The sequence below is a fragment of the Varanus komodoensis genome, unplaced genomic scaffold, assembly GCF_004798865.1.
Source record: "Varanus komodoensis strain SLA01 unplaced genomic scaffold, ASM479886v1 scaffold1, whole genome shotgun sequence".
NCBI lineage: Eukaryota > Metazoa > Chordata > Lepidosauria > Squamata > Varanidae > Varanus > Varanus komodoensis.
The window spans coordinates 39,671,987-39,684,170 of record NW_025335268.1 but is presented as its reverse complement, the minus strand read 5'-3'; the positions used below and the strand labels follow the sequence as shown (position 1 = coordinate 39,684,170).

The window sequence follows — 12,184 nt, the reverse complement described above, 5'->3', positions numbered from 1 at the left end:
GCTAGTATATATAAAGAACATTGTGTATAACTCCAGTGTATAATCATAGATTTACAAAAGGCCTAGTGGATTCCCTGTTTATACCATTTATACCCTTCTTATATAGAACAGCATATCTAGTATGTCAGGCATTCCCAAGAGTGCCTTTCCTGAATGTCTTCTACAGGGTTCAGAATTTGTATGAGTACCAATATGGTATGTTTCCCTATCTCTTACAACTGGAAAGTTTTCTTTCAGTGCTTGAATTCATTGTGCATTCCTACAATTTAAATTAATTTAAAATTATTTGGCCTGGGTAACAGTTGTTGGAGAACACACATACCTGCTAAGAAAAGGATGTACACATAGTCCATTTTTAAAATGAACTCCTCTTATTGCAAAAAGAGAATACTTATTGTATCTTTCTGACATTCCTTTAAATATTTGAAAATGGTCATCATATCCTCTAGGCCAAATGTGCCCAGTGGCTTCACCTTTTATTCATAACCTTGGTTTTCTACAACCGGTACTCTCCATGATGGCTTTCTTCCACTGTTTCTAGAGAATGATCATTCTGACTCACAGAACTAGATAGCTTCATTTACTCTTGCATATTTAATGAGATTGTAATATCTTATTTGGTTTTCACTACACTTTTATACTGTTCTTATAATAATGGTGAAGAATTACTTCACTATGAAAAGTCTATTTTCTCTTTCCTAAATATTCAACTAGTGGAGATTTGTTAAGCTACAAAAATGAATGAATGCTATTGTGATCTGAGTCAGAGGCCCTCCTCTGGGAGCCATCCTTGAAAGAGATCAAGAGGGTGACTGCCCGGAGGAGGGCCTTCTCTGCAGTGACGCCCCGATTGTGGAATAAGCTCACTAGAGAGGTTCGCCTGGTACTAATGCTTCTATCTTATGGTGTCAGGCAAAAATCGTTTAATCTCCCAGTATTTTAATCGTTAATTTGTTTTAGAGGAGGATTCCATTTTAATCATTGGATGCTAGGCAATTGTTGTTATTCTTGCTTTTGTTTTGTTTTGTTTTTGACTAATCTGCTGTAAACTGTCCCAAGACTTTTAAGTATGGGCCAGTATAGAAAAGTTAAATATAAACACACACCCCAGTATCCCAGCAGTGTTTTTCCTTACATCAGTATCATTGCTAGCTTATGCCCAGATGGTTCTATTCTTCAGAGATGGGGATGCTACCATATTTCTTTGGTTGCAGAAGATGAAAATGTCTTCCTTTAAGAATGCCCTGCTATTGCTTTGTTCACTTACATTTGAGTAAGTGAAATCTAATGGAGTTATATGTTCCCTTTTAGCTGTGGATGAGCATTCCTGTGAGAGTTCTCCAGTACCAGATGACAGATTGGCACTTTATTCTGGAGTTCACAAGAAGCAACTCTACTTGGATAACTCTTCTGAGAAACAACCTGATGATGACTCTGATTCACTGACCACATCTCCTTCATCCAGCAGCTTAGATACTTGGGGTACTAACAGGAAATTGCTCAAGACCTTCAGTAAATCTGATAGCCGTGGCCTTATTAAACCCCCAAAGAAGCTTGGGACATTCTTTTCCTACCCAGAAGAGGAGAAAACTCCAAAAGTTTGCCGCTCCTTGACTGATGGAGAGATGAAGAAGAATCTTGGCTCTTTGAGCCACGGGGTAAGTAAAGAAAGCATTTGCATTTATGACAACAGGCGAAAGCACCATGTTCTTGTATCCTTGGAAGAAATTCAGAGTATCAGGAAGCAGATCCGACTGAAAAAGACAGATTCTAACTACTCATGTTCTAGAGCTTTTCTCTGCCAGCGTCCAACTAGGAAAGTTGTGTCTCCTTCCATCTGTGACCTACAGCTCCTTCGTCACAAAGCCAAGGGGGGAGGAGGAGGCGGAAGCTGTGGCTTCCCAAACAGAAGGCTTCGCGGGCGCAGCTCGGTCAGTGAGTTCAATATCACATATGTGGTGGAGAGAAGTCTATACAGTCACCTCAACTTGTCACATCTGGTGCGGCCTGTTACTGACAGGACCCTGAGCAAGTCTGAAGAACAGGATTTGAGGCGATGTCTGCTGGAGGAGGAGGAGGCAGCGAAGAGGAAGTGGGCTGCCACAGTGGATCGCTGTACTAAAAGGGTTCTCTTGAGAATCCACCAGAAGTCTGTGAGTCCAACAATGATCACTGAAGGTTGCCCACCAGCTCCCATGAGGTTACAGTAATCATTGTTTGAATTTTGGCATCGTAACCATTTAAAAACTTAGAAGTTCATTGGCTTCCTTTTTTCCTACACCCCCGTCTGTTACTTGTGAACAGGCTGCCCTAATAAGTATTTGGATAGAATGTTCTGATTCTAGTGACCAAACTGGCAAATTTTTAAGGAGAAAACACATTGCCCTTTCTATTCAGGGTGGTAAAATTCAAAGGTTAAAAAATTAGAAAGCTGAATTTTGTGTTTTGTAAAATATGTTAATGTTTGAAACAGTTTGCCAAGTTCAGTTTCAGATAAGCTTTCTCAAGATACACTGCAGTGATGGATGGGGATAAAGGCAAAGGCCAAAGTCCCAAATTGCTAAAAAAGCACCAGTAAATTTTAGCATCTTAATGCCAATAATTAAGCCTTAGGAGAGACATTTCACCCTGTTACATTGAGGGAAATGTGAAAAAACTAGGAAGCTATTAAATAGTCTGTGGAAATTAGGCTGGAACCAAGATGGTGTCTTCTAGGGAAACTAGGACTACCAGATTGGGACCACAGGTGGCTTAGATTTGGCTCATGGGCCTGAGGTTCAACACCCTGCTTTAGAAAAAAATATATCCTCCCTATCCTTGGTAAAATCCACCCTCCAGGAGGCTTACATAGTTTAAATTCAAAACAATTACATTAAGCAATAGTATAAAATTAATAGAAGTATAAGCTGTTCATGCAGTTGATGAAAATAAAAGAGATCTCAGCAATATTTTTCATACCTTTCCTTTCTAGCTGCCAAGGCACACCTAGTTCCAAAAACCTCACTCTTACTTCAAAAGAGAAGAAAAATACCACTTTGAAAGGCTGACAGCTTTGCTGTCTACACTGTGCTTCTTGAAACAAGAAAAGGTCTGGTCTTGACTGCTATATTGTATGAGATACCAGTGATGATAAGAATAAAGACTAGAAATGAACCAAAGGTTTGCTCACAATATATTCAGCAAACCAGTCCTTTATAATCATGTGGCAGCGTGTGCACCCAGCATGCCTTGGATGACTACATGATCACAGAGAGAAACTGTGTCCCAGTTTGGATGCTTCTGGAAAGGCCACTTTGAACCCATGAGTTAGATATGTGAGCAGCCTTTATGGCTTGTCCCTAGCAGTACCAAGTCACATGGGAATGGGACATCTACATAGTTACTTGCCCAGACAAGCCTGTCCTGTGGCAACTCTCTGGAAAAAGGATCACTGCCTACATGCACAGGGTTTTACATACTTGTGTGCATAATGCATATGTTATTTTCCCTCCTTAACTTTCTGATAGATACATCCAAACACATTCTTTGGAACCCTTAGATGTGCAGTAACCACAGCAACAACTGCTCTGAAAAGGAGCCACAAAAAGGGAGGGAGGAGCCAATTAGCACTGACTGGAGTTGCTGGAGACTCAGTGCTGAAAGGGTAGAGAGCAGTGACAAATGTCACTTATGCATTTAATAACTGAAGAATTACATTGGAAAGCGGCAGAAAGTTATCCCACACAGACAACTTTTGGTGCTCAAAGAAGTAGATAAGGCAAGTCTACTCTTTGCTCAAGTGCACTTGTGCAAGAACAGGAAAATTAAAACACACAGCCAACCATTTGCACACTTCCAAAGCACTGGGGAAAAAACAAAGTGGCATAAAACGGGCAGTGCCTCCAAAGTGCTCTTTGGATATCAGTGGGGGCAGACAGTGGATAGCAGTGGTGATGGACGACAGCGGTAGCAGAAGCAAATCCGCACGGAGTAGTAAGGGGTTTTGGTACTCTGGCTCAGCATATTTTCAGCTTTTGCTGTCAACTCACAATGAAACTGCTTTGCTGGGTTTGGGCTGCACAGCTGCCCTAATCTACTCCAAATAAGGGTGGCTTGTTCATGCAGAAAATAAGCTGTTGTGCAGAAACTGCACTGGTTGGAGCAACATGACAGTGAACCATGGCTGATAATGCATGTCATGATCAAACCAAGTCAAAGAGGACAGATGAGGGCAACAGATGATAAATGACTTAGAGGAGACTGAACATTTGGCTGAAGTCCCACCCACTTTAAGGGGTACAACCTTCTATATAGAAGAAAGTGTCACTATCTTGTCTAGGGATTCCTTTCTGATATGTTTAAGATTGCAGCCACAACAGTTCTATAAAGTAGAGTTGTGGTTCTTTATTTTGTTTTTTTCCCCAGTTTCATGGATAGGAAAATGATGTTGAGACCTAATGATTTTCCAGAGGCCCCCAACAAACCCGTGACTGCATTTTAAACCAGGGTCTCCTGAGACAAAGCAATCACACCATCCATTGGCTCTGATGTTCCTTTAATGCCAGCAGCAAAAAAGCATCTGTCCTATTTTCCTACAGCTGTAAAATTATTTGCTTTGTAGGAGGGAAGGGAGGCATATTTGTTAACAGATTCATGAAATCTAGAGGAGATTTCCATGGAAACACTGACACCATATTACACACTAAGGTTTCTAAGAGGCCTGGTGTTGCTTCATTTTTAAGGGTGTGACTGTGGTGGACAAAAGAACTAAATTAACTTTATTGCTAATTTGTAGCCAGATTTGCAGCTCCATTGGACTAGTAAGCACTATGAGGTACATTAATTTCTGCCTGGGACAATGAAACCCTTTCCCCAGATGTTTCATATATTAGTTGATTCTGGCCTGCTTTGTACTTCACTAGGACTACTTCCCAAAAGATATTACTTTTGAAATCTTGTCCCATAAATTTGCAGTTCTAAACACAACATCATTCCATATAATTATTTATGGTTTGATAGTCAGGAGTTAATTATCCTTTTGTAATTTGTTCCACAGGGCCACAAAGGTATGACCTTTCCCTTTTTGTCCAAAGGGAGTCTTTAATTAACTACTTCTTGTGGCTCTCTTCTTTTCCAAAATTGCAAGAGCCTGATATACTGTTCGTGACCTTTAAGCACTTCTGCACCCTTTTCCTCTGAAATCACAATTCATGCCTACTGTAACCTCGGGATTGTGGCAGCCTCTTGTTCAGTAGGAAAAGTTACTTGTTTTGTACTTGCATTTAATTTTGGCATCTAAATTGTTTTGGTGGCAAAAGCATGCATAGACAGTTCAGACTTGCACCAACATGGATTTTGATTGCATGACCATTCCATCGAGCAGTCTACAATTCTTTCATTCACAGTCTTCGTTTGGCATGTTACTCATACAATTATTGGAAGCTGTGAAGTATATCTCTAAAGCAAGTCTTATTTTACCAGCTGTAACTTAAATCTTTCGATACTGGTACTACTTTGCTTTTACGTTACATTCCAGCATACTGCCCAATAGCATCTTTTGGCTGTTTTTATACATGTTGTCACATATGCACAACCATGATTGACTTCTTATGCTGCAATTGCCTACCAGTTAGGTTTAGCCTCAAAACGTGATTCCAACAAATGGACGCTTTCCAACAAAGACTTGTCTGATGAAGGACAGAAGCTTTCTTCACACAAGTCTCCAGATGCAACTTCTAATCAACTTCTATTGACTTGTAAACTGCTAACAGACACAACTATGTGTCTGCTATTAGCATATTAAAAGGGAAGGTATTTCTTATGAAATAGTTATAAGAAACACTGGTGTCCTACACAAACTAAGATAATAATTACATCCCAATTCCATTTTTGGGTGTGTGTGTGAGGGAGGTTTTATCTTTTCTGTAAGACAGGAAAAATATAAACACTGACACTGGATCAAGACATAGAGATGACATGGTAATTTACTTCTAGCATGGACAAAAACTCTTGTGTAACTGAAAAGGAGTTATACAACTTTATACTACTTTTTCAAATAATGCATTATAAATAAGAGGAATTAGCTAAAGCCAAGTACCTCCTGTCTTGCTGTAGAAATGTGACTTTGCTTAGTGTGCTTTTTAGCTTGGGAAGAAAGGTGGTATCATAAGGCTGATGTGTTTAGACAGGCAAAACTATTAGAAATAAGCATCAGTGTTTCTGACTTTGGCTGTTGGTCTAAGAGTGAGTCATTCCTCTTGTCTCATTCTTCTAGACTGTGCCACTGTAAATATAACCTACTTTCTCTTGTAGCAGTAACAAAGCTGCTTTGTACCAGAGAGGTCTTGATGGAGGCAATGCTTTCTAAGAATTAAATCTTATTAATATATCTTGAAAGCTTTGGCAAATTGCCTTTTTCATGCGAAATACTAAGGGTACCTTTGAGAGTCATTCCACACTTATCGCCTTCAAGTAGTTCCTAGAAAACTGTCTGCTTCCAGAATGTCTTTAGTACCCTGTAGGCTTGGGCCAAAGTCTTTTTTGGTATTGCTTTGCAGCGCAGTGACAAAACAAAACATTGAGAATGATTATGATGTTTAAATTGGTTACATAATATGATTCCTCAATCTAGGAATCCTTTAATTGCTCCTTTGTGTAACATTCTTATCTAGCCAAAATGAATTTTTTAAATGCCTGAAGATCAGATGCTTCCTCCCCAAAAAAAAAAGAAAAAAAGGCAAAAGATCAGGGAAAGACATCATGATGCATGAATGTAACACCAGAATCTTTTAAGTTTCTCATAGTATTTTGCTTATTATCATTATTTGTACAATTGTGTTTTCCATTGTCTTTTGTATCCTAGGAGTCAGTATAATGACTTTATTTACAAGTAAGACTGGCTTAAATCTGTATTATTTTACAGAGAACCTGCAGTTTTGGTGGCTTTGACTTGACAAATCGCTCACTGCATATTGGAAACAGTTTGGATCAGATGGTAAGTATGAGATATAGGTCCACATATGACATTGCCTAAAGCTTGTTTGTTTATATTTCAGTAAGGCACAATGGTGGTATTTATAATAGAATTAAGTTTAGAACTGAGGAAAAATGATGTCTTAATCTTATAATTAGATCACAAATTGCAATCAACTGGTGACCACTCAAATATGAGAGTTCATTTTCTGAAGATTCTAATTATTTGATATTGTTTCACATGTGCATGTTTTCATGCTATAGCCTGGGTATTGCAGCATGGAGAGAGGTGAAAACTCTTAGGAAGTTACTTAGGAAAACACAAAGCTCTCTGCTGTAACACCAAAAGGATTTGCAGAAAACGTCAGTCCCCACTAGCACTATCACATCACTACATTAGTGCCATTCATGATTCACGGCTTCCACAAGGATCTACTCATTTGCCAGTCATGGGTATAGCTTGTCCAGAAAGATCAAGTTAGTAGGCTATTCATATCACTTACCATAAACAATGCACCAACTGAATAAAGACACATCTGTCATGACTGAAAGCATATTATATCTAAGATAGTATGAAAAGATACTCATAGAGATATCCTGAGAAGAATATGTTATTGTCTAATTAAATTGGAAGTAGGTTAAAAGTATTTAAGGATAGGGCTGGCGATCCTGCAGTAAAACAAATAATGCGAGAAGGTAACTCATAGTGCAAGTATGTTATTTGTGAGCCCCACAAAACCCTAAGTGCGTGGTATGTAAACAGCTTGCCATTTGATGAATCCTCCACACACTTGCATTTTCATATGAATCGGGCCATAGTATGGATTAATGTTGGAGAAATGTTGAGACTGGAAAGGAGACCTATATGGGGAAGAGAAAGAACTGAAGGAGTGGTACATATTTAGTGCCTGAATGCTTTTTTCCATGGGAGAAATAATAAATTCACTAGAAATGGAACATGAAGAAAACACTATGTCAGGAAGGATTAATGATTTTGTTTCTAGAACACATTTGACTACTGTCACAGTGAATCTAAATCCTTTGAATTAAAAGAAAAGAGGAAGGGGTTATCTGATCATGGTTCTCCCGATCTTTCCGCTGCTTAAGTCTTTTCTTCCTTTGTGAAAGTTGGCAGCTTGCCCATGCCACTTGGGCATGTGGTGCTGACAGAATTGTGTTTTCAAAAATGGCTACTAATTTATAATTTTTCATTAATGTTTTGATTAGCTGCAGCTTTTTCATAAAATGCACTGTATCTAATATTTACAGAAGATAGTATTTTCCTACCTCCACTCTCAACCACCAAATTTTTTACCTTTCTTCAGAAGTCTTCTCTTTTTCTATCCCACAAGCTAACTTTTGTGCTTGTACCAAGGATTTTTGAGAACACTGACAGCTATTCAAGTTAAATCCATGGTTTTGTTACTGGAAAATCATACAGCACAGCAGATCCTAGTGCTGTACTACTGAATCTAAATCCTTGGAGTTCCTGAATTGCCATGCATTAGTGTGTGAATGTGAGGGAAATGACTTTAACTAGAAAATGTCCTAGTTGGAACAGTGGCCAGATGGCAGGCCTGTTTGGGAGGGAGGGGGAAATGTGGAGTGCAGCTGCAGAAGCCTGGAGTCCTGGAACAAACACATACACAGTGTTTGGGATAGCAGATGAATAGCAACATCATGCTGGAATTTGGATCCTTCCCCTCCCCCACACTGCAAAAAGAAAATCCCTCTGGATTGAAAAGAATGTTCCTCTCTCATCCCTGGCACTCAGGATCATCTTGTGATGTTGATCTGCGGTAGGATCTAGATGAAAGAGGGAAAACACATCTTGCACAGTGACTAGGTCGGCATAACATGACAAGCAACCATTGACTGTTACTACTAAGTTTTTTTGTATTGTCTAAACCCAGTTGGGTTGATTTACCATTCTAACTTACTGTTAGAACCGTGACAAGATACAGTGGCCTGTTCCAGGAATTGTCCCTACCATCGTTGCTTGAGCCCTGTTTATATGGCAGAGACTTTGACAGCCGTGGTGCACCAAACTCAAATTGTGATTGTGGCTGTTAAACAGAGGAGCCTCCTTGCTCCATTCAGGGACGCCTGTGGTACCACCAGGAGGAATTAGAGGTAAGGGGTGGAGATGAGGAGAGCAACAAGGAGGAGCCTGGCCATCCTTAGGGTCATTATGGCTGCTTGGCACATGTGCAAGTTAAGAAGGTATGATTTACCTCAATGGGTTGGCATTACATGCAAACTCGCCCAGTATCTTCTGAAGTTAGTTATCACAAGCAATCAGGAACAACTTGGATAGCCTTTTTAAAAGATGAGGCAAATTCACAATGGTCATATCTGGCATTAACTACTAGTAATGACACCTGAATAAAATTTCCTTATTTCAAAGTAACATACCTTTCAAGAGCAGATGGTAGAGGCAAACAGGATAATTCCCTTGATGCCTTCTTTGTGAACTTCCAAGCTGGCTGCTCAAAGGAATGGAATGATGGACTGTATGGACTGTAGTCAGTATTACATTCCATTGATCCTTCAAGGTTTTAATTTATTTATTGTTATTTTAATTAAAAGCTTTTTTATCCCATCCTTTCACAGAAGTCTTTGGACAGTAACTGCATCTCCTCCTGCTTTTTCCTGCCTTTCCCCTTTTGTCTAAGCACTCACTCGGTTTCGAGTGCTCTTTTTTTTCTTTTTTTGCATCCACTTATTTTCTTTCTTGGGCCAAAAGCAGTTGATGGATGATATTTAGCACAAAAAGTCCTTAGAAAGGACTCAGAACCCTCTCACCCTGTGCAAGCGTCACTTTTTAATTGTAGCCTCTGCAGTTGTGTTTTGTAAAACACAACAAAAATGAGAGCAAGCTACACTCAACCAAGTGCCACATGTAGTTTAGTTATAGAGCAACTAGTGATATTGCAACAAGAGTAACTACTAAAATGTATATGCTTCATGTTTGGCACTCAAAGTTAAAACTACTTGGAATTTAGATAAATGGAATATAATTATCCTTATAAACAAATATTGGTTTTGGTTCAAAACCAAATATAGTTGAATTGGCCAAAAATGCCCTGAAATTTGAAGTGATCATACAAGCAATAGGATACAGGACTTGAAACTGTTCCTGAAACTACCTTTTTAACTTGCACAATGTTTGCAAAAGAATAAAGAAAAAGTAAGGTAGTTGAAGAGCAGGACATACTTAAAACAGTGATGAGGTTTGTGTAAGTAGAAAGCAGTGTATTTTTCATGAGACTCGCATGTGGAAAGGCTATGTCAGTATGGAATACTCCCAAGTATTATTAAAGAAAAAAATCAAAGGGCAATAATTAGAATGTATTTAGTATTATGAATCTTGCTGAAAAATATTGGCTAATAGCCAATAAAGAACCTTTGGACTATTGGGTGGGATAAAAATGTATTTAACAAATAAATACATTCCCTGCTTGGGCAGGTCACTGTTCTCAGCTCTTGAACAAAATGGATTATCTAGATCCATTTCAGTTGTGCTTCAGGCCTGGTTTTGGAACAGAAACTGCCTTGGTTGCCTTGTTCAATACCTTTACCCCAGGTATTGATTCTCTTGAGCCTTTCAGTGGCTTTTGCTACCTTTCATCGTGGTATCCTTTTGTATAGGCTGTCTGAATTGGGAGTTGTAAGAATTGCTTTGCAGTAGTTTTGCTCCTACTTGAACAGTAAATTTCAGAAGGTAGTGCTAGGAGATGATTGTTCTGTGCCTAGGAAGGTATGCTATGGAGTTTCAGAGGACTCTGTTTTATCCCTCATGTTTAGCATCTACATGAAACTACTAGGGAAGGTTGTTTGGAATGTGAGATGAGGTGCAGATGACATCCAGCTCTGTCTCTCCTTTTTATCAAATTTAGGTGAGGTAGTGGCAGTCTCTGGACACAGTAATGAACTGTATGAGACTCAATTGTATAAAATGAGACTCAGTCCAGATGAGACAGAAATACTGTTACTGGATGGTTCACTTGCCTGGATGAGTGAGATGACTGTGATCCTCCTCAGTTCTAGAGGAGATTCACAGTCCCCATGAAGAATCAGGGTCATAGTTTGGGAGATGCTCCTGGATCCAGCAGTGACACTAGAAGCACAGGTGGACTTGGTGGCATGGAGCACCTTTGATCGGCTTAGATTGATATAGCAACTGTGCCCTTATCTGGAGAGGGATAGCCTCACTAGCATTACTCAGGCCCTTGTAACTTCTCTTATTAACGCAATGCATTATACAAAATGCTCTGAAAACTTCAGAGCTTGTCCAGAACATGGCAACAAGACTGTTCATGGTAACTGGCCAGCATGAACATATTAGGCCAGTACTTTACTATCTGCCCTGCTGCCCATCCATGTCTGGGCTGATATTAACATTCAGAACCCTAAACACTTCGGAACCAGGTTAGCTGAAGGATTTTCTCTTCCCATATGTTCTTGACTGGACTCTAAGATCATCTGCATCAGTCCCTCTGAGAGAGTTCCTGTCATGGGAAGTCAAGTGGGGTAGCTACTAGGAAGAGGCACCCCGTTTCCCGCTCATGCTACTCTGACTATGAAATTAAATTTCCAGGGAGGCTCACTTTTAGGCACCAAGTAAAGGACCTTCTCACAGCTTCATAAAAGTCCACAGCTACAAATGTTACCCATTGCTGTCTTCTTCAGATGTATTTGCTTTGAGAGTTGGCCAGAGAAATATGAGAATGGCAAATCGTGCTCTTCATTTGTTTCCTTTTTCATTTTACAGGGGAAAGATGGTGATTTTGTTTACAAAGAAGTAATCAAATCCCCTTCTACTTCCCGCATATCTCTTGGTAAAAAGGTAAAATCTGTAAAAGAAACCATGAAGAAAAGGATGTCTAAAAAATACAGCAGCTCCTTGTCAGAACAGGTATGCCAGTTTGTTCATTTTCTTGTTTACTGCAAATTAAGTAACAGCTGAGTGCTTTACTTTCACGGGTAAATACTGGAAGAACCATTGTTCTGAGATATCATTGAAAGGTACAACAGCATCACTAGAAATATTTCTCATGGGTATAATACAGTCAAGTAATTCCAAGGCCCTTTCAAAACTACTGTGAAAAGAGCTTCAATAACGATCATAAAAAGGGAATTAGGATTGAGTTAGGACAGTAAAGTATATGATTTGATTCCACATATGCTGGTGATTCACATGCAGTAAAGAATGAAAGGTTTTATTTATTTT

General features: G+C 39.3%; 1 protein-coding gene across 3 annotated transcripts in view; it reads left to right on the top strand.

Annotated features, from left to right (window-relative positions):
• Positions 1 to 12,184, top strand: part of SASH1 (SAM and SH3 domain containing 1) — a 160,595-nt gene that overhangs the window by 123,461 nt on the left and 24,950 nt on the right. For 2 of the 3 annotated variants that reach the window (XM_044423043.1, XM_044423033.1), the window contains exons 10-12: positions 1,312 to 2,153; positions 6,902 to 6,973; positions 11,726 to 11,869. In XM_044423043.1, the coding sequence (XP_044278978.1) occupies positions 1,312 to 2,153; positions 6,902 to 6,973; positions 11,726 to 11,869 (1,058 nt within the window). The remainder of the gene's footprint in view (positions 1 to 1,311; positions 2,154 to 6,901; positions 6,974 to 11,725; positions 11,870 to 12,184) is intronic. The other variant, XM_044423051.1, reaches the window with a different exon arrangement.